Source organism: Lepisosteus oculatus, chromosome 3 (genome assembly GCF_040954835.1).
Source record: "Lepisosteus oculatus isolate fLepOcu1 chromosome 3, fLepOcu1.hap2, whole genome shotgun sequence".
Classification (NCBI taxonomy): Eukaryota; Metazoa; Chordata; class Actinopteri; order Semionotiformes; family Lepisosteidae; genus Lepisosteus; species Lepisosteus oculatus.
In genome coordinates this window covers 53,133,644-53,156,508 of record NC_090698.1, presented here as the reverse complement: position 1 = coordinate 53,156,508, position 22,865 = coordinate 53,133,644, and the positions used below count along the sequence as shown (strand labels likewise).

General features: G+C 35.1%; 1 protein-coding gene across 2 annotated transcripts in view; it reads left to right on the top strand.

The window, feature by feature from the left end:
• The window catches only part of hsd17b4 (hydroxysteroid (17-beta) dehydrogenase 4), a 90,842-nt gene extending 77,432 nt beyond the window's left edge, over positions 1-13,410 (top strand). For both annotated transcript variants that reach the window (XM_015367376.2, XM_015367367.2), the window contains exons 23-24: positions 10,153-10,280; positions 10,846-13,410. In XM_015367376.2, coding sequence (XP_015222862.1) covers positions 10,153-10,280; positions 10,846-10,935 — 218 coding nt within the window. In that variant the 3' untranslated portion in view covers positions 10,936-13,410. The remainder of the gene's footprint in view (positions 1-10,152; positions 10,281-10,845) is intronic.
• The last annotated feature ends 9,455 nt before the right edge of the window (positions 13,411-22,865 follow it).

Sequence of the window (22,865 nt, the reverse complement as noted above, 5' to 3'; positions counted from 1 at the left end):
GAATAATAAAAAGCTGGAACTCACAATTCCATTTAAAAGGTGTTTCTCCTCTTACATGCACTTAAATGCATCATGTTTATAGTGGTGCCTGTTCATATCTCCCAACATGTCCAACAGTTGAGCAATAAAAATTCCATTTCAGTTTAAGATTGTAAGAAGGCAGTAAGCTGCACAATGTCATTCACGTTCATTTGATTAACTCCACTATAAAGATTTTCTCAGGGACATGCTCTGCATTAAATGATCTGATTGTAGCAGCGCAGCAGACTTTGTTGTAGTTAAAGTATTCTGTCATTTTCTTGCTCCATTCTCTAGTGGCAGCATATCTATTCAGAAGAAGTCTTTTGTGTGTAAAATGTGTCAGGCCGTTTTAGAATTTAGATGCATACATTGCTTTTGCAAGTGTTATATTCACCAAAGAGAATTTTAGAGGTCATAAATCAAACATGGCTTTCATTTACAGTATAGTCTGTCTTACAGTACATTTAGGTGGTTGTATATTTATATATTCCCACATATTCAAAAATGCTTCCATTAAATTTGTCGATGTGAAATTTAGCTACTGAAGGCAGCAAGAGCACCATTTACTTAAAGCGACAATACTCCATCACCACAGTATGAAAATTATACAGTCTGGATCTTTTCTATAGTATTACACTAATTACTGCAGCTGACTCTTGGTTTAGAGCAGAGTTGAAGTGTCGAACTAAGGGATTCTTTGGAGAGACGCTTTTTAATGAACAGTTGGATTTCTACTCATATGAGCTTTAAACAGCAATATTTATGGGTATTTGACATGGTGTGTAATACTGAATTTGCGATCATAGTGTCGATAATTGCATCCCTCTGTTTTTCCCATTTTGTTGGAATACAAATGATGGTGTAAACACTTTCATAGGTTAATAGAATTAAATGTCAGCAATAATTAGAAAAAGTAAATCCAAATTTAAAATGTTGATTGCAAGTAGTCACACCCTGAGTCAAAACTCAATCTTGGAAAGCTTCCCAGTCCATGCTGATGAGATTAAGCTTTGTAACATGGACAGTGTTCGATTGCACATCATTAAACAGACTTTATGTTTTTATTTTAGATAAAAAAGATCCAATTCTGTCTTGTCTGACCACAATACCTTTTGCCACATGTTTCTGCAGAATCGCTTCACCGCTTTGTTGTAAACTGATATTATTGTTTATTACTGGTATTTTAGGTGTTTTTTTTTTCAGTATCATAGAGGCGGGCTTTGTTGAGTGACTAAGATAGTGTTGACCTATGAGCATTTTCTCCTATTTCAGCTGTTGAACTCTAGCTTTTTCAAAGACATGGTGGCATTCCTAACCAGTTTCCTCATTGCCCAGTCGCTCTTTTAGACGGACTAATGGTCTGATTAAGTAGTGTATGAGTGATACAATAGACATTCCATTAAGTAGTTCCGTGGTCAAGGGGATATTCAGTTTCTTTGAATTTATTTTATACCCTTCTCCTGATCTGTACAATTCACTGTACTAATCCTGAACAATCCAATTCGTGCCCTGGTTTCCGTGCGTAGATCATGCCGTCAGTGAGGAACAAGGATGGAGAATGAACGTGCTCTGAAAGTAGGTGAAAGGTGGTGGTATGACGCTGCAGATAGTCTGACATAAGGCAGAAAGACTGTGCCCTGTTCAGAGAGATAAGAAACTGAATATTAGTAGGGATAGTGTGCTTGAGAAAGTGGTAAAGTAGAACCAGGGTTCACTCAAGAATTGAATGGAGGCAGTCAGTAAAGCATTAAGGTTCTATGTGAACAGTGAGGGGAAAAGATGATAAGAGAAGAGGTATAAAGAAGTTATGTTCTTCATTACTTTGATTGGAAGGAAAGCATTGGCAGGGGGTGTGGCTAAGGCAGGAGGTCTCTGAGCCTAGATTGGAAACTGTGTAGAATAGTTGTTAAGGAAGTAGTGAATAAAGATATACAGTATGTTGTTCAAGGTGCGGCAGAAGGAAGCTTGTCTTGACATGAGTATTTATTCAAATAGGATTTTAGTGGAATCAGCAAACACATAACACAAGATGCTGTGGGAAGAGATATGAGACCCCAGGGAGATATTAATGGCCACTTTCATCAGTGGTTTACTAAATAATAAGTCTTGGCGAATCAATTTTAAAGTCCTGCTTTATACCATTCCTGCAATAAAATATATACAGTACACAGGAGATTTGTATTTCTCTTCAGCTTTATTTTCTCGTTTGAGGAATTATTATTTTTATTACTTTATGCCAATGGATACTGAAACATTTGCGGTGTACATTAATTATTACTTTTACAAATATTTTTTTATAAATGTTTAGCATTGATGATTTTCTTTATTCCGAACTCCCAGTTAAGAATCATCAGTCATCCTGGCTGAACACTACCACGTTCACATTAGTGGCAATGTCAGGCCATCAGTCCTTTATCATATCCCACGCTCATTCTGAAAAGAGAACAGTTGAAGGAGAGCTGCAGTCCCGATTTCTCAGACCAGTTATTACATTTCTGGAGCAAAATAAATTAATTGATGGTATTTGCCAAATTTTACAAATTCCAAATGAAGCACAAAATTGTGAACTTTGTGAAAGTACTATATGGTCTCCATTTTGTAGCAAACCTCTGGTCTCACCACAGGCGAGAGCAAGAGTTTGTGCAAATTATATTGTGACTATTATGTGTTAATTATGTGCTCACTAGTCACTGTAATGACTAATGCAATGCGATATATGAACGTTTAAGTACAGGTTGTCCAGCAGACGTTTCACTGCAGAAATGCAGATCTGTGTGCAAAGTTAACAAGAAGTATCTGTCGTTGAAATCGTTTCAAAGTTGAGAGTAATACAGATGCAGCCATTCAAAATGCACGGTAAAAACCCGCGGTACGGTAACCTACCCACAAGCCACCGCGGGGCACCGGAGGGTACCGCAGGGCAAGTGATTGGCTGGCCCAAAATGACCGACAGGGGCACTCGTGGTGCATTGGTTGGTAGTGCAAAGATTTAATCATTTAATGTCTTTACTGTGCACATTTTAATCCGCTTAGTTTTGAATATTTATATGGATTTTACCACTAAAGGGAAATTTTAGTAGCTGAGCATAAAAAGAAGAGGAGCATAACGCATTTGAAGGTCATAAAGGATATTAATTTAGGAACATAAACATTACTGTATGTATGTAAACTGTACTGTGTATGGCTGGTCTTGGTAGTTTAAAGAAAAAATACACACCAGTCTTCCATTTCTCCCTAAACATTTTAAGCATGAAAGTTTTATGAAACTGTACCTAAATATGCGATTGCTGTATAGAATGAATTTTAATTTTAAAAATTTATTTAACACGAACATTAAGCTGTTTACATCTTCCGCCTGAGAACAGTCACCCGTTGCTACCCAACGCAGAATGGTGATTGGCTGACACTATCTGACACCCCTCTGATTGGAGAAAAAAGACGTGCTGGCGTGCTATACACACTACCAGGAAGAGGATTTCTTTCTATTCAAAACGTGTATTTTAAAAGTTTAAGAAGTAAAAACCTTACAGCGTACACAGATTTCTAAACTGATCAGGATCGTTATCTTTGTCTTATGCATAATAATGTTCACCGCTCTGTCCAGCAAATTAATAATAAACTTTATTTTATATAGCTTTTTAAACGAATAAGTAATTAGATTGCTCATAAACCTAATCACTTGCTTTTTCTTTTTATTTAGGCTCAGATTTCAACTATAGATCGTATTATTAATAACCATAATAACAACCAACCAACAAAAACAACCATATAAACATAATACCAACCAAAAACATAGATAACAACCACAATACAAAATCAAATAATCAAACCATTTTACACTCGCAAAGTCCTCCAATTATCATAATCCCGCCCCTTATGCAAAACCAAACCTTCCTCCCATCCCAGTTTATCCTGTTTATCATAAACAAAATCCACCTCAATTTTCAACATAAAGCATTACACAAAATCAATACCTCAACACTCCATACTCAACAACGATAATTCACAAACAGCCAGAACATGTAACTACACATTCCCAAACATACCTAATTTCCATAGCCCTGCCCCTTATGCAAAACCAACATCCCTCCCCTGTTCTCTCTCTCCCCTGGCGGTTGTAATTGTTTTTATTTTCAAATAAATTTTAGCAAAGTCATGTATTTTAAAAATCTTAAGATTTTTCTATTTATGTCTTTATTAAGTGGTTTCATTAGTGACAAAGGCTAAACTTTCTTGGAAAAATGTATTTTATATTTTAATTTATTCAGGGCTAAAATATGTTCATTGTCTTCTAATGAAAGAAGGGTTCCTTTCGCCGTAGTCGGGAGCCTAGCCTTTAACTAGTAAGTACTGTATTTACTGGGTTTTTTTTTGGGGGGGGGGTGTCTTTCGCTGGAAATCTCGCCTCCTACTTTGAATATACCCGTGAAACCGGTTCAATTCGTCACAGCCAGCACTCCTGCAGAGAGTTGGGTTGTACTTGCAGTGTATACAGTACACGCGTTATGCTCTTCGTTAATGTCTGTGAAGTTTTATTTAATCTCTGAGCCATACTGATTCTTCTGGAAGCCAGTTTCCGCCAGGGAGTAAAAAAAAAAACACACTATGGTATTCTCTCCAATGCAGTGCAGTTAAAAACATACCTCTGATGCTGCTCCTAAATGAATATCGTTTATGACCATCAGAAGCTTTATGCTCCTTTTCTTTTTTCCAGTGGATTGAACAGGGAGAGGCATTTCATGATGTACTTTTCACTGATGAAACAACAGTGGCTCTGGAACAGTTTTCAACCAAGTCGTTTTATAAAAAGGGGAGATATGTACACGTTACTGAAGCTAAAAGTTTAGCCTTTGTCACTAATGTAAACACTAAATAAAGACATATAGAAATCCCTACGTTACAGACTGTATATGGCTGGTATTGGTAGTTTAAAGAAAAAATACACACCAGTATTCCACTTTGTCCCTAAACATTTTAAGCATCAGAGTCTTACATGTGGTTATTTCGAAAATGTTTGTACGTGCTCCTTCTTACCATGTTACTGTTTACTGTTACTGACCATATTAAGTTTAAGTGCCTGTGGGCACTTTTCCTGTCCGTGGGGGGTGGACTGTCTTTCATTAGAAGGTTAGTCTGTTCTACTCTGAGAATGTAGAGGGGGTGGAAAGTGCCCGCGGTCATTTAATTAGTATTAAAATCTTAGTTATCTTTCTAGTTCACAGGTTTGCATGCATAATTTAATTTTGAAAGCCACTGAGACATCAGGTACTACTGTTGTATTTATGAAAAAGAAACAAAACAAAAAACATACTAACAACTGTGCCATCCTACTCCTTAGTTAATACATTTTATTATTCATAAACAGTTAACATTGTTAGCAAAATATTTTGAATTATATTTAACCCTATTTTTTCTTTAGTTTTGTATTTAACTTATTATATGATAGTCAGACTTAATATATTAATGTATATTTGAACAATGAAAATATATTTTTACAAGATTTTACATTAAGCACTTAAAATTAATATGGTTAATAATAGTAAACTGTAACATGCTGTAACAAGATCGGTTAAACTGCGAAGAAAATCCTTTCAGAGAAAATGTTTCAGGTGTGAAGAACAAACCTGTTCCCACACACCCTGCCCCCACTACCATTTTAGCGTTTCATTCTGAGCAGAAGACCCTCATACCTGAAGAGTGCTGGCTGTGACGAATTAAACCGGTTTGACAGGTTTCAATTACAGATTGGGAGTCAGTAAAGTAACACACAGCGCCACTGGATTTGATAATACTGTACCTAACCAAAATCCGCAATATGGAAACAGAACCTGTGTAATTGTTGATAGATGATGTACTCGTAACATTTTTTCAAGACAAACTACAACATTTAAAAAATGACTTGTATGTACTTGATATCTCTAATCAATCCACGGGTTCCAGCACAAAACGAAACTAAAACGCATACCGTTTCGAGCTTCTTATTAGTTGCTCAAAAGTAATTTGACCGTATGAAATGCATAATATAAACCTAGAAACATATACGTGAGCAGTACTTAAGCACTGTAGTATCGGTGTTAAGACATACCTCTCAAATACTGTAAATCAAGTTAAAAATATCTCAAGACCGATTCTGGTCATAATGAAACCATGTTTCGTGTATGTTTTCTATTTCATCTTGAAATAACTCATTTCTAAATACCTTTTTCACTGTTAACATCTTGTAGCAACTTTGCGACAAAATATACACTCTGACAGTTCATCCTGCTACCAACATTAAATAAAACAAATCTTAAGATTTCTATATTTATGTCTTTATTTAGTGGTTTCATTCGAAGCTTACAATGTTTAGGGAGAAATGGAATACTGGTGTGTATTTTTTTCTTTAAAGTACTGAGACCAGCCATATACTGTATGTTTATGTTAAGATTTCCCTTCAGTGGTAAAATTAGATATGAATATTCAATACTTAAACGGGCACAGTTAAGACATTAAATATACATATACATATTGTATACAGTACAGTTTGCATACGGTAATATGTTTATGTTACGCGATTAAAAAATAAATAAATAAAACTGAAAGGTCCATCACCAGCTGGATTCGAACACACAACCTGCCAGTTGGTAGTCACGCACCTAGACCAGTAGGCTACAAGACAGCTCGCATAAGCAGGCAGGCGAAACAGCCCTACACAGCCCTGCCGCAGTACACGGATATAATCATACCGTTATTAAATTCTTGAGATACGCGATTCCATATTATATTCCCTTTTAATCAAATTCTAAAAGTATGCTTGTTGACTCCGGTATCACGTTAGTTAAAGACTTCGAAGCTTACAATGTTTAGGGAGAAATGGAATACTGGTGTGTATTTTTTTCTTTTCATGATAGGTGTCGCATTTTAAATCATTTTCGTAGTTAGAAATTATGAAACGCCCTGTTAAAAGCAAGGAAGTTTTTATGCCCGTTGAAGTAAAACAAAATGCCTGACAAAGTATGGCTTGGACAGATTCCAAGTGCTTGTACAAATGTGCTAAAGAAATTATACTTTGAGTATACAGCTTGTCCAAAGTCATCCATTATTAATACTATTAGTAATATCTTCAGTAAAGGCTTTGATGCATAAATATTTCTGATAAAGGTAGGTTGTGTACTTTTGTCCAACTGAGCAATCTTGCTTTCATAAAATATACCAACATTTGAATGACTGATGATTAACATGCTGTAATACATAGTTCAAAATTAAAGGCTCGAATGCTGTACATGAGAGGTTAAGCTCCCCCTGGCGGTTTTACAAGGCGACGCTGGATAGCTAGTCACGTGACACACGTGATACCGCGTGATACCCCGGTGGGCGTGTCGCAGTATGCCGCAAAATACCTCACCCATTTTGAATGGCTGCATCTGTATCAACTCTCTTCACAAGAGAAGCACTACACATCACCGGATGTGTTTGGCCTCATTCTGAATCACAGAAAATGTGGTCTATTTTGTGGTGTAAATTGAAGGTTTTACACATTACTGTGTACATTTTACTTTAATTGTGGGTTGAAATGCACTCATTAATAATGTTGAAATATAAAGATAGTGTTGCATCTCCCCTTTAAGTCACAGGAGGGAGAACACATTCAGTGTGTTGATATTCTCAGCTGGAGTGATGATCCCAGTCGGGAAAGTGGCTGAACCAAACTTCAACAGAGACCAATATGGTTCACCACATTTATATGTGAATGACAATTTTTGCTTAATGTTCTGAAATAAAAATGGAACAAGAACTGGGTAATCTGCATAGAACAGAGAAAGATGTATGCATGGCTGATTTGCATACCATTTATTTCAACGATGTAGGATGGATAAGAGGTGTTCTCAAGGAAACCAGTACCAGTGGAAACCCAATTAGGTACAGGACCATTGTCATTGGGCTTAAGTAAAACATCTCAAGAGCAATTAAAACAAATATGGAAGCCAAACCACTGAAAACACTCAAGGATATTTAGCAAACCACAGCATTTGCTATTGCACCACATAGAGACCATACCCTGGCTGATTAAAACCTGCCAAGTTCCTACCTATTTTGTGCAGCCATCTAGTCACAATCAACTGTCAACTGATATAATATTGCCCAGATAAAATCTGCTCTGTGCCACCCTGTAGATTCTGTTATATTGGAAAACAGAGCAGAACTAATTGCATGTCATAAAGATTTCCGGCTTGGTCCTTAGTTGAACTCCCACTTTAATAAATATCGCTAAATAGAATTTCATGAACAGTTTCACAGCAGTCATGTTGCTTCTGGTAACCCTGATGTGCTTATGATTACAGAGCACAGCAAAAGACTTGTCACAGAAAAAAAACACAATATCTCACAATTCATCATAGGATTGGTACAGTCATTTTCAAGGGAGACATAAGCAGTTTGAAACTCTTGCATTCTGTGTGCATGACAGACCAAGCGGCTTTGATTCTAGAATTGAAATGCAAAATGAATTTTATACATGACTGCTTTTCCTCAGAGCAGTGACATTAGCGACCAACAAAATTAGAACTCCCATTTTTTAGATTCAAACCTGGTCTCAGCAGTGAAAGCCCATGTTGCGCTTTAGGGCATTTCAACATAGCATAGTTTTTAAAGAAAAAGAAACAAAGAAGAAACTTGTATGACTTCAATTTAGAGATGTACTTTTTTCCAAAGATCAGACTCTGCTGCTCGTGAGAGCCGCAGGAATTAAGGCATGTACCTACTTAAGAAAGCTGCAGTGAGAGATAAGAAAAAACAAAGTTCAGTAAGTGGAAACAAAGATAAAAATACAGGGCACAAATCTTTAATGATTTGACAATGTGTAAACTTAAGTTGTACTGTGATGGTCACATAGCAACAGTAACTTTAGGTTCCTCATATATTAATTGCTTTGGTTGACTCAAATGTTTATTTCTTCAGTTTGAATGCCTGACATCTTTGATTACATGCTCGCTCATTTTGTGATGCTAGAATCAGTGCACTGAGTGACAAGAATACAATCCTTGAATATTTCTGATTACCGTGGCAGTCTTTAGCCATTCAAATGCTACTGGGGATGGAATAAAATAAAATCTCAGTCATGTTTCCGATGTATTACTTTCCTCATGAAGGACTCTTCATGTTTAAGAATCCATATTTAAGAGAGTAATATAAATTAATTTGCCTGTTTACTTTGGTTTTGTAAAAGGTAAAAATAAATGTTAACTGAGGAAAAAGGATGCGGAACTCAAAAGTTTAGTAGAATTCATGACTAGAGCATGTTGACTTCTCCTATCTAAATTGGAGATTTATCTGAACGTAAGTTTTCCATGTACAGAAACAGACAAGTTTTATAAAGGGATCAGTAAATAGATATAGAACCTAATAAAACAGAACCTATAATAGAACCTACTCTAAAAATATGGTGACGCTTAACTAAATCAGACAAAGCTTATTTCTCAGTCCAAACATAAGTATAGTAATTAAAGGCATAGGGTAATCTGTGTTTTTGTTTGGTTATTTTTTTCATTTGGGTATGTGTACTGTACGAACGATCTTAACAGTTTGTCAAAGATTTCAAGCTGGGTGAACTGTGTTATGATTACTATTTTGTAACATGGAAAGATTTTTTGTCTTCATTTATGATATTTATAAGATTAGAACACCTTTGGTAATACCTAATGTTTGTCAATATGTCTTTGTCAATGTTGCTTAAAACTGATATATATATATATTTAATATGTTTATAACCTGAAACACATTACAATGTGTTCACAACAAATTAGATTTAGAAATACTAGTTTTAGCAGGCAAATCAGGCATACAGAGCTCTGTTCTCAAGTAAAAAAACAAATAACAGTGGAACACTAATTTTTCTGTTGACTTCTGGGCACACCATATTACATTAACTATTTGTAATTGTAATTGCATTAATGAGGACTAAGCTGTTAAAACCCGTGTTTGCAAGCAGTTTTTGTATCTGTTAGTAAATCGAAAAATAATGTTTTTTTGTTCCTATACAAAAAAACTCCTCTTAATTTCAAGACGTGAGCTGGAATGTTATAGGTTTGCTGGGGAACAACACCTAAAACCAGAAAGACTAATAATTCTGTGGCCTTATTTGTTCCTTAATAGCCATTGATCTGAAGAGTGGATCAGGGTCATTGTACAAAGGAGCATCACAGAATAAAGCTGATGTGACGTTCACTCTCTCAGATGAGGACTTCATGGAGGTGGTTCAGGGGAAACTAAATCCGCAAAAGGTAAAAACTAATCCATTCACATCTAGTCTTCATCAAAGAGTACTGTAGAACACAACTTACAATTAGAATGATAGGAGTTTTGTTTAGGGTTTTCTGAAATGTTATGTTACATAAAACATAATAAAATCCAAAATGAATGTAAATATTAGGTTGAAAGCCACAACACAAGTTGTGTTGGGGAAACAACATTTAAGTAGGCCTTTGTACACGAACATCATGTACAAGTACTTGAAAAAAGTACTTGGTATGTACTTGGCCCATTGGTATGTGTCACTGTATAATTTTTTCTTGCTTTATTGCTGTGTTTATTGAGAGTAATGACCAAACTTGAAAAAAAGATTAAACCCTTTGGTAAATTTAGGTAGTTTAAGAAATAAAGATGAAGAAATAATTCAATATGTATCATCATAAAAAGGAAATCATCATTTTGGAAGGAATGGAATCCAATATTCCATTTTTAATCATTTCGTAGCAAAGGAAAATAGCACATCACCTTGCATTGAATTAAAATTGTAAAGATGGGTCAAATTAAAATACTTAATATTGATATCTTTTCTTGTGTCAGGCGTTTTTTGCTGGAAAGTTGAAGATGAAAGGTAACATTATGCTAAGTCAAAAATTGGAAGCCATCCTGAAGGATTATGCAAAACTGTGAACCCACGTCATGACTACAGGAGTGAAACTGCTGATTGAGGATCTGTCACTGATCTCTATTCTTTTCTAACACATGAGTAACTGTACTGGTTTTCTAATAGGTATTTAGCCCACCCCTTTAAAGCATTACAATCTTAATACTATAGTTTCTAAAAATGTGATAAAAATAATTCCTCTGATGAAAGAAACATTTAGTCAATTATACTGTTAAAATGGTTTCACTAATCTGGAATATGCCCATTATATATTTAACCCCAATTCCATGTGAACAAATTTCTTTTTTCTTTGAATCATTAAGAATAATCATATAAGTGTGTATTAAATATAAATAATAAAGACAGATCTAAATATACAGTAAATGGTCTTCTGCTGAGCTTTATCAAATATTCAGTCTGCCCTGACCTTTTTCATGTATGAACATGTTGCCATCTGAGATCTTAAGAGCAGAGCAAAGGAAATAATAAAAGATGAATCACTACTATATAATGACGATTTTAAAGGTCTTGATGCTCTCCTTTAGTCATCTCATTGACCTCAATAAGTTTGACATACTTGAATAAGAATCTTTTTCAAAGAAGCAACTTTAATCTAGGTTTTTATAATCAGTATTTCCCTTTATGGTATGCCGAGCACCATATAATAAAGGAAATAATTCCTTAAAGCTGGAAGCTCTTAAAGGCTGGAAGGATCAATATGTCCTTGTGACTAACCATTTTCCACAGTCACTTCATCCTGTAGAGGTACCTGTTTCAAATGATAGCCTGGATAAGACACCAACTCATCACATGGCAAATGAACACACATACAGGGACAATTCACCAATTAGCTAACATACAGTAGTTAGAAAGGCACACCCAGAGAAACCACATGTAAGTAATCAAACAAGACACCCATTTGAGTAGCTGTGAGCTGCCTCAAAGCTAGGACACAAGACCTGTGAGGCAGAAAGGCCAACTAGTCATCCTAGTCATATTCCACTTAATATAAGTAAGCTACTATACATGTATGTGTTTTAGTGTTTCTCAATCATCTCCTATACTGTATATCAATGAAATGTGAAGAAAGGAATTGAGTTATGTGCAATGCATTTCATTTATTGTAAGCAGTTCTCAGTCTGAATTCCAAACTTCACAGAATACCACGATTTAATCTTTCTTTTGTAAGTACTTTATGAAATAATTTGTAACTTTCCATTTTCCAAGTGAGTAAGTTGAAATGGCATACTTTGTGGTGTATGGCAAAGACGTGTTGCAGAAAGATTTCTGTTAAGTGGAGTAACACAGTGTTGAGTGGCACGAGGTATGCCACTTGTTACAACAAAACGCTTTCTCGTAATACAGTGGGTCATGAGCTGCTCTGTCATTGTCAGGCTAGTTATTTCACATTTTCACATTAATTTTATTAAGTGAGAAGACAAAAATAGAAGAACTAAAAAATACTTATCATTCCCTTCCATAGTTTTTCGATACTGTATGTCCGATAACAATTTTAAATAGAGAGTTAATGTTTAAATTATAAATTTGTAAGTGAAAGTTTGGTAAAAATAAAGATTTCATTCTCTGCTTACCCAGATTTAATATACCTATGGAGACACAAAAATCTGCAACATGTTTGGGAGAAGTTTCTGTAACCCTTCTGTTTTCTGTATCTAGAGCATTGATGATACACCCATAATACTGTTGAAGTATTTTGAAACTAATTCTAGAAGAGCAGGTGTCAAAAAAGTCAACATCCCTGCACTTTAAATAAATGTTTTTCTTACTTCCATGTAGGGGTAAGCTTTTTGATTAAAAAAATGTGCACTTGAATATTCCCAGTCTGAAAAATCTTTAAGACATATTTCCAATTAAATGTTGACAAAAAGTAAAGGTTATACACCTCAAAACATATTTTGGTGTCATTTGGTTGAAAGCATTACTTGGTCCCTCCAAATATAAGACATTTATGAAAAAAGACATTAATGAAAATGTATAATACCTGGTTTCTCTGCTCACATATAAGCTATGTTAGTCTTTTCCCCCCAAAAAAGATTGAACAAATTACCTGTCTGTTTATTGCACGATAAGGGATTTCAAAGCTATACAAGCTCTTTTAAATTACATTGAAAGGCTTTTTAATTATTGAGTTATTCCCTCACAACTCTAGTGACACTTTTAGAGGAATGGTGCTTTCAAAAGAACATGAGGTTGACAAGTTAAGGAAAATCGCTGCTTTTATTTTAATTGTTAGCACAATGTTCTGGGTTAAATAAAGATGTACTAGTATCATCAAAGGACCTGTGTGGTTAAGTGATTTATTTTTTATATCCTAATTTGCATTGACATCACAGATAAATGCTGTAATCAATAATATGAATCAAACTATCTTAGGGTTCAGGTCAGGTCAGGATGTTCTCATCTGTGCTGGAAACTCATGTAATGAATCCTTGGGAGATGAAAACAAGACCGTATTAAAACCAGCTTTGATTAAAACACATGCTCACCCCTGTTTTTGTGAATATTTTTTCATTTTAAAAAAACTACAACACATGCTTGCTCCTAATGAATATAACTGCTCTACATTCATAAACTTATATGAATTTTAGACTGTCTTAATATTTATGTAAAGTTAACTGAGCAGCAAATTAACTTTAATAAAATGGACTCTATCTCTACTCATCAAACAAATATGGGCTAAATTCTAGAACACCTTACTCTGACTGGCAGTCCCACTGGTGTGGCTCCATTGTTGTTTTGCTGATCTGCCCTACTTACTGTAGTATGCCCTCACAACAAATAGACTGACCTCTAAGAAGACTTAGCTATCTGTGCAAAACCCCTTCTATATAATTTCAAGAGTGCAGCTGTCGACCCAGCATCACAGTTTGTCTCATCACCATTTTTATTTTTGCTGTGAATTGTGTAACTGTACTAATGTTACAAAAATTATCCTTCCTCTCATTAATGAAAGCAAACTGGGATTGACACCCTGCAGCTGAAGTAATACAGCTGTTGTTTTGCAAGAGTACCAGGTCCAGATGAGCAAATGCCATCAGCAGCCCGAAGCCACTGCTAACCTCTGTAAGGCAGCGAACACCTGAATGGACAAGGAAACTGATGTTGCAACACCTGAGACTGAATGACGAACAGCCTGAATCCCCAGAGCTGAAATAACCCAATAACCCAGCATTCTTATTAGCTGCAGTAAAACAAAGAATTTCTCATCTTAACGTCAATGAAGCCAGTAGGTATGAACAAGAAATATTTAAAAAACTGATGCTGCACTTGTGCGTATGTAAATGCTTTTGCATTATTAATGTGAGCTTTTAGGAATATGAAGTTGTAAGTGCCTCATCACTACTTATTGCAAATCATTCGTTATCCTAGTTAATCAATTGTTACAATCTTGTGTTTGCATAACAAGTGCTCTTATTGTAAATTGTGGGAGGTCAAATTGCCTTTTTGTCTTCTAAAAAGCTTGTTTGTATCTATGCATTGGAAAATGAAAATAAAACTGCCTGAGGCAAAATGAACCCAGTCTCCATGCAGAAAGTGCAGTTGAAGGCAGAGATCAGAAGCCAATTGCCCAGGACATTGAGCAAATTTAATGTAAAAAAAAGGCCTTGAAATTCCATTCCTTTGAGAAGCCATATCAATTCAGGTAAGGCTCATTCTTGCCCTGAAGTATCTTATAGTGGGAACTAAATTAGCTCATTTGATTTGATATTTTGTTTTGAGCCATATTATACTATATACAGTATATGATAACATTGATGAGACTAAAATTGTTGTGGTGTCTGAAAGCTATTTAAACTAGCTTTCGAAGTTATGAAGCTTGATATTCTTTAGTCACTTTTGTTGTATTTTTCCACATTCAGCACTTTTAATTGGTGCTCAATAAAAATTTTACGAGAACTTTGGCTCTCTGTGAAGTCAAATACTGTATAAGCAAAGTGCATGTTTGACTATTTGATTAGTTCAAACTTTGGTTTTGCATTAATCTTACCTTTTCCCCAACATTATATTATAAAAGTATTGTTTATTCATATAGTCATGAGTATTGGTATGTAAATTGCAAAAAGAAAAGAAGTAGAAGTTGAGTCATTACTTAAAAGCAATGGAAGAAGTCAACACAGCCAAACTATTTTCTTTTATTTGCTGTTGTTCAGGATGAAATTACCATCTACTTGTTCCTTATTTATGTATAAAGCATTTTCCTGTTTCATTCAAAGTGGATTTTAACTTATAGCTTTGTGAATATTGTGAACTTCTCTGACATTTGATAAATGGATTATTATTAAAATAGCATACAGTCTGTGTTGAAACACTTCAGAAAGTAATTCTAAATTATGCAACTGTTTTTGCACTCCTTTTACCTTTTTATTATGAAATCACAAAACCATTTAAAATGTGCCATTCTATGTTATGACAAGAAGAGAAATCATTATGAAAAATGATGAGGACGTTCCGACTACTTGAAGTCAGTTTAAGATGGGGCAACCAATGCTAGCCCCAGACTGCTGTTAGTGCAGCCACTGGAGCTTTTGAAAACAGATGGCTGACACAATTAAAAAAATATCTGCATACTTGGAAAGTGACATCTTAAGAAGCACTGGTAATTTACTTCCCAGCAAGTACTTTAAAAGTGAAGGATTTTTCTAAATCCTTTCTAAATTTATAAAAAATAACAGATGGTAAGTGGATAGTCTCTGTGTCCTAGAAAGTGCATCCAAAGTGTCTAGAGAGGGCATTGTTCCTGAATCATAACAAATATTTTAATCTTTTACAAATCTTTGGTGGGATCTGTACAGTTTGCATGTGTGTCACATTGAGAAATGCACTGAAAAGGGCCAGGGATGCACATATTGTGAAATCCTATCAGTCCTCTAGTGACGTGAATGTCTATGATTCAGGGACTGTGGCATTGTCAGTTGGTTGCCAGTTTGGACCATTGATGTTGAAAGGCTGTTTTGTGTCTGTTCTTTGTGTTATAAAGTTTTAATTTTTGACAGCACAAGCAGAAGAGCTTGCACTGGAGAAGAACCAATTGCATGTCCTGATATCTTTCACAATAAACCACCAGATTTCTATGGTCAGATAATTCTCCAAATCTCCAAATCTGTTGCCATATTAATGCCACCATTTTTGCAACTAGTTAACCCATCCCAGATGCTTCCAGATGTACTGTATGCAAGTTGCTGATCAACATTAGGGAAAACATACCAGATGTCCAACAGCAGAGTGATACTAAAAGGAGCAAGTACCTTGCAGTCGTAAATGCTAACTGTGGTCATACAAGGCATTGACTTCAGATGTGCAGTATACCATGTGTGATGTCAGATGCAGAACTTGAAAACTTGGATTGCTGAGGTTTGTGTACTGGTCTGAAAATGCTTAATTGTTGTTTGTTGCTGAGCAATACAGCATTTCACAATTCTGTAGGTTCTTTTTTTTGGGGGGGGCACTTAAAAGATGTTTCATTCGAACTGTGATGGATATTTTCAAAACCTTAACAAATGTCCTCTCAGTTAATCTTTTAACTAGATTAAGAGAAATTCTGATTTTTGCACATATTCAATACAAACATGGTAATTACAGAGCTTTTTAGTAACTGTTAAATATCCTTGAAGGCACTTGCTTCCCCACAATTTTTTTTCAACTAGACATTCAAAATCTAGTTTTCAGACCAGACTAAGAATCTAAAGATATCACATTATTCATGTCTCTGTTTCAACAGCGCTGGTGTTGTTCATAATAAAATAGCGCTTATTCTCTGGAAATGTTTTCTCTTTTCCATACAATAGCTACAAATGGCTGGCACATATCTGTCAATTTAGAACATTTAGCCATGATGTGCTGTCATTACACCTGAAAACATCAAAGACTTGCTATTTTTACACAACTAATAACAGAATTCAATTTTGCTTGAAAGCTTAAACTAAATACAACACATTGATATTCAACCTAACTTGATAGATCTCTTAGAGAAACCAGGTGAATATTACATATTAAAAAAATGAAAAATAAGAATGTGTCAATACAAAGAACATAACGATTGCAAATGCACGACTCATAAAAGGTTTCACATCTGTTTGTTCTTCAGTTAAAGGAAATGAATAACCAGTGTAATTTGTCAATGTTAAGTTTTTAAAGACGTTTTTTGGCTGTTTAAAATATTGTGCAATAAAAATGTCAGACTTTTTACTGACAGTATTTTAAACGTAAAGGTATCCATGCAGAACCCTTTAAATTGGATTCTTGTAAAGTGTAAAGTGCAATCGCCTTTATAATGAACACAAATAAAAATCTCAATCCATAGCCTTATATTTATGTATAGCAGTGGGGAGGTACTCTGAGGTGGATTAAGACTGTTTTTGACTAGAGCCATTTTTAAACATCTGAGTTATCAAATTATAATGTACACGTTTAAAGCAATATAAATCACTTTTTATAAGTATGACATATCGTGCCCCCTTTTGTCTTGTGGGGGTGTTGCCATCAGGAATTAAATACTATTGCATAGGACTATATTAGAATATACTTTAAAAAAATCCTTGTTTGTACTGTTAAGCTGTTGTTTAGTAAAATAGCATGGTAAAATAGGACTTATATTTATTGCTTTTGGATTATTATTTTTTTCACATTTTCAGTAAAATTAGAGCTCAGAATTAGCTTATTCACAGCTTGGTTTTATAGCCAGCATCCCGAAGATTGTAAACCAAAAGAATTTGCTCTTTTGTAATATTTTGGACTACGAAACTATTTTTGTATATGTACTATATATCTTCTCTTTTGTAGCTTCACTACATTTTTATATTATCTAAAAGATCATTTTTTCTAAAGACCGTCATTTAAGATAGTAGTTTATCTGTTATGAGTTATACAGTACATGACTCCAGTGTGGTCTTAGCCTTGTAATGACCTATTGGTTTTCCAGTAAACAGGTTTTATATAGGATTTAAGTTGCATATATTATCAACTCAATGGCAACAGTGCAATTTATGTTAAAAAAGAGGCTTTTAGAAATTCTCTATCCTTGGCCTAAATATATACAACTGAATTTAAAGATTGTTCCTTATTTCATTACATGGTCCAAGACACATTTATATTATGATCTAATCATTAAATGTAACTAATGTCGACATAGAAGTCATTTACAGAGTGTGACTTTCCTGTGGATTTTGATGAATGTATGTAGACACTTTATTAGCTAGGTTAATAATTGGTGACACATAAAACAGCTTATTAGACACAAACTATTTTATCTGGAGGGAATTCAGCAGAAATACCTAGGATTAAATGTAAGGCTACTATTGACTCATTTCAAGCAATATTGCCCTTACAGTGTTTCATTAACAAGCACTGGGTACCCTTGTGTTGCTTGTGGAAGACTGAGGACCCAATTAACCTTTTTTTCCACTGTTTTCAACATGAATCAGACAGGTGTTTCTCATTTGTTGTGCACCATGTCGACTACTGAATTGGCAACAGATAGAAGAACTCCTGGCAACAGCAAATTATTTTGACAAAAGAGAACTGAAAATAACATATTTTCAAGCCAATCAAACAGGTGTTAGAAGTTAGGCCACAAGTTAACCGGTTCTCCTTTTGAAGAAGACTGAAGGAAAATAAAATTAGAGGTTACGGTTCCTGACATTATATAGACCTTAATCTCAATCTGTAAAAAATAAATACATGATGATGTGCAGCCATAATGTTTCATAAATGCTAGTTAAGAAGACAGTGAAAGGCTACCATGCTGAGAAGTGTGCCTTTTTAAACATCTTTGTTTTCTAAACTGTACCTGTACAGTGCCTTGCGAAAGTATTCGGCCCCCTTGAACTTTTCAACCTTTTGCCACATTTCAGGCTTCAAACATAAAGATATAATTTTTTTATTTTATGTGAAGAATCACCAACAAGTGGGACACAATTGTGAAGTGGAACGAAATCTATTGGATTTTTGAAACTTTTTTAACTAATAAAAAAATGAAAAGTGGGGCGTGCAAAATTATTCGGCCCCTTTACTTTCAGTGCAGCAAACTCACTCCAGAAGTTCAGCGAGGATCTCTGAATGATCCAATGTTGTCCTAAATGACTGATGGTGATAAATAGAATCCACCTGTGTGTAATCAAGTCTCTGTATAAATGCACCTGCTCTGTGATAGTCTCAAGGTTCTGTTGAAAGCGCAGAGAGCATCATGAAGACCAAGGAACACACCAGGCAGGTCCGTAATACTGTTGTGGAGAAGTTTAAAGCCGGATTTGGATACAAAAAGATTTCCCAAGCTTCAAACATCCCAAGGAGCACTGTGCAAGCGATCATCTTGAAATGGAAGGAGTATCAGACCACTGCAAATCTACCAAGACCTGGCCGTCCCTCTAAACTTTCAGCTCAGACAAGGAGAAGACTGATCAGAGATGCAGCCAAGAGGCCCATGATCACTCTGGATGAACTGCAGAGAACTACAGCTGAGGTGGGAGAGTCTGTCCATAGGACAACAATCAGTCTTACACTGCACAAATCTGGCCTTTATGGAAGAGTGGCAAGAAGAAAGCCATTTCTCAAAGATATCCATAAAAAGTCACGTCTAAAGTTTGCCACAAACCACCTGGGAGACACCCCAAACATGTGGAAGAAGGTGCTCTGGTCAGATGAAACCAAAATCGAACTTTTTGGCCACAATGCAAAACGATATGTTTGGCGTAAAAGCAACACAGCTCATCACCCTCAACACACCATCCCCACTGTCAAACATGGTGGTGGCAGCATCATGGTTTGGGCCTGCTTTTCTTCAGCAGGGACAGGGAAGATGGTTAAAATTGAGGGGAAGATGGATGCAGCCAAATACAGGACCATTCTGGATGAAAACCTGTTGGAGTCTGCAAAAGACCTGAAACTGGGACGGAGATTTATCTTCCAACAAGACAATGATCCCAAACATACAGCAAAATCTACAAAGGAATGGTTCACAAATAAACGTATCCAGGTGTTTGAATGGCCAAGTCAAAGTCCAGACCTGAATCCAATCGAGAATCTGTGGAAAGAGCTGAAAACTGCTGTTCACAAACGCTCTCCATCCAACCTCACTGAGCTCGAGCTGTTTTGCAAGGAAGAATGGGCAAGAATTTCAGTCTCTCGATGTGCAAAACTGATAGAGACATACCCCAAGCGACTTGCAGCTGTAATCGCAGCAAAAGGTGGCTCTACAAAGTATTAACGCAAGGGGGCCGAATAATTTTGCACGCCCCACTTTTCATTTTTTTATTAGTTAAAAAAGTTTCAAAAATCCAATAGATTTCGTTCCACTTCACAATTGTGTCCCACTTGTTGGTGATTCTTCACATAAAATAAAAAATTTATATCTTTATGTTTGAAGCCTGAAATGTGGCAAAAGGTTGAAAAGTTCAAGGGGGCCGAATACTTTCGCAAGGCACTGTATACCCAGGTTCTGATTATACACATCAGTAATGTTTTCATTTGCTTTTCCATTTACATTTAGGGTCTTTCTATGCAGGTCTACTTTATGTGGAACATAATCTGGACTCAGTACAAGATAAAAACAAAACAAAAGGTAATGTTGTAACATTGTAGAAGAAAAAAATGTACTGTATGCCAACCACCAGAAGAAGTCCAAAGAGCTAAAAGTCTTTATGGAACAACATTTGTTTCTCGTGTCACCTCAGCCTTAACATGAAACAAGTCAACATAAACAAATGTGGTTGCACACTCAAATGTAGGAATATGTAAATAGATCATTGATTAATTTAAAAACAAAAGTTGTTCCATTTTTAGTACTTTAAAAATATTCTACAAGAGAAAACCTAAAATACTCTGCACTTTGAAAACCTCCATAACCAATCAATTATGTGAGTTCTATACATTTAATAATCACTTTTAAACAACTTTTAAACAATTATACAATTCTGAATCTAATCCTTATATAATCTTAAGACTAAAAAAAAACAATAAAATCAATTTCTATAATAAAAATGATATCAAAGCATGGTATTCTAATTTTTCAAAGCTGTTTTGTCATATTAAAATATTATGTTGTTACATGATGTTAAACAGAGTAAACTATAAGGTTTCTAGTTTTTAAAGTGATTCTCTTCTCATGATCTGGTTGCTATCTTTGCCCCACCTCTTACCAAAGCAGATATTTTTTTCAACAGCTGTGTATTTCAAACTTGAAGCAGAGCCATAATCCATTACTTTATAATGTCTATATATTGCTTAATTCATATTATTATTGCTACTTAGGACTGACATTTACTGAAAGTATACACTGTATATTGTAAATAACAAAGAAATAGTTGACAGTACTGAATACGTTTGACCTGAGGCTGAGCTGATGGAAAAGTGTTAGTGCATATATATATATTTGAACAATGAATGCATCTTTCATAACAATAATTACCCTGTACTTCATTCAGCCAATTTTCTGAACAGGGATTTATGTGTTGATGGAACTAACATCTAAGAGGAGACATAATTAAATAATCGTCTTAATATGATTAGACAACAGAATTGTTTATAAATGTGATAAATGTTAACTGTTCTTCCACTAATTATTTGCTTTTCTCTCTCTATAATAATGGGTATAGACACTACTACTACTTCTATACTAATAACTATACTTGCTAATTCCTCAGGCATGTTGCCTTTTTCTTCCTAAGTAAATACAATGACTCATTGCATACCATTAATAGACATTTCCTTTTCCATTTAATTCTTGTAAAAAATTATTTTAGAAGACAAAATGGATTTAGAATTCATTAAGACCTCTAAGACTCTATGCCGTGAGACTATTTTTCTTTACTATTCATTTTCTTCTTGTAGTACATAAACAAGAGCTAACTATTTTAACACTGTGCTCAAACTGCAATAGAATTTCCTTTCTTTATGCCTTTATTAATGACTTTGACGTGCTTGCAAAGTCTTGTACTCCTTTTTTATTTGTTGTTCTATTTATAGTTAATAATCAATTTTCCCTCTATTTTTATTGATCTCTTAAACCATTTGGATCACTGCTTTCTAGACTGTAATTTACTTTTGGAATAAATCTTTTCTGTCCTTTGGTTCTTTACAATGTTCCTATTTAATCTTTACTGATTCTATATTTATTGTGTCCCATTCTGCTCTTCCGAAACCTTTCATTCCTTTAAGGTCTGCTTTCCTGAAATTACCGTATAACCTTTTTTTGCTTTCTAACTATACAGCTTCTAAATATATTTCAGTAAATACAGTATTCTAATCATTGGCTTTCTCAAACCTCTGTTCCTTATTATTTATTACCATGTGAGTCTGAAGAGTTTTGACTAGCAGGCATTCCATCTTGTCTGTGCCCTGACAAATAGAATCATTTACCATGTCTCACATTTCATTTTCAGCTTTTGATGTCCATTCCCTAATATATGTGATACAAATTAAAACATCTCATAACTGCCTTTTCCCATTCCTAATATCAAGGCATAAGGCTGCATTATAACGTGTTGGTCTGTAGCACACTACTAACATTAAAACTGAGGCAGCAGTGTGAGTCTTGGTTAGGGCTCTGGAAGTTTGTGGTTTGAAATCCTGCTGCGAAACATTGGGAAAGGCACTTTACCCAGGTTGCTTCACTAAAATGAAAACAATGATGACAAATGTCTGTGTGAATGCAAGCCCCAGTCAAATTAACTGATGACAATAACTATGTCTTTTTTTATAAATCTGACCTGTATAGATCCTCCTACCCTTCATTCACCCACAAGACTGAATATTTACTGATGTACATACAGCACTACACCCCCACCCCCGCATTCCTGTCTCTCCTGAATATATAATTGCATACCCCCTAATGCTGTACTGTTCACCATGACTTTCACTTACTGTACATGTTTCTGTGACTTCAATTAATATCATAGTCACATGCTAATGTGGCACGTTCTATTTCCTGCATTTTATACTG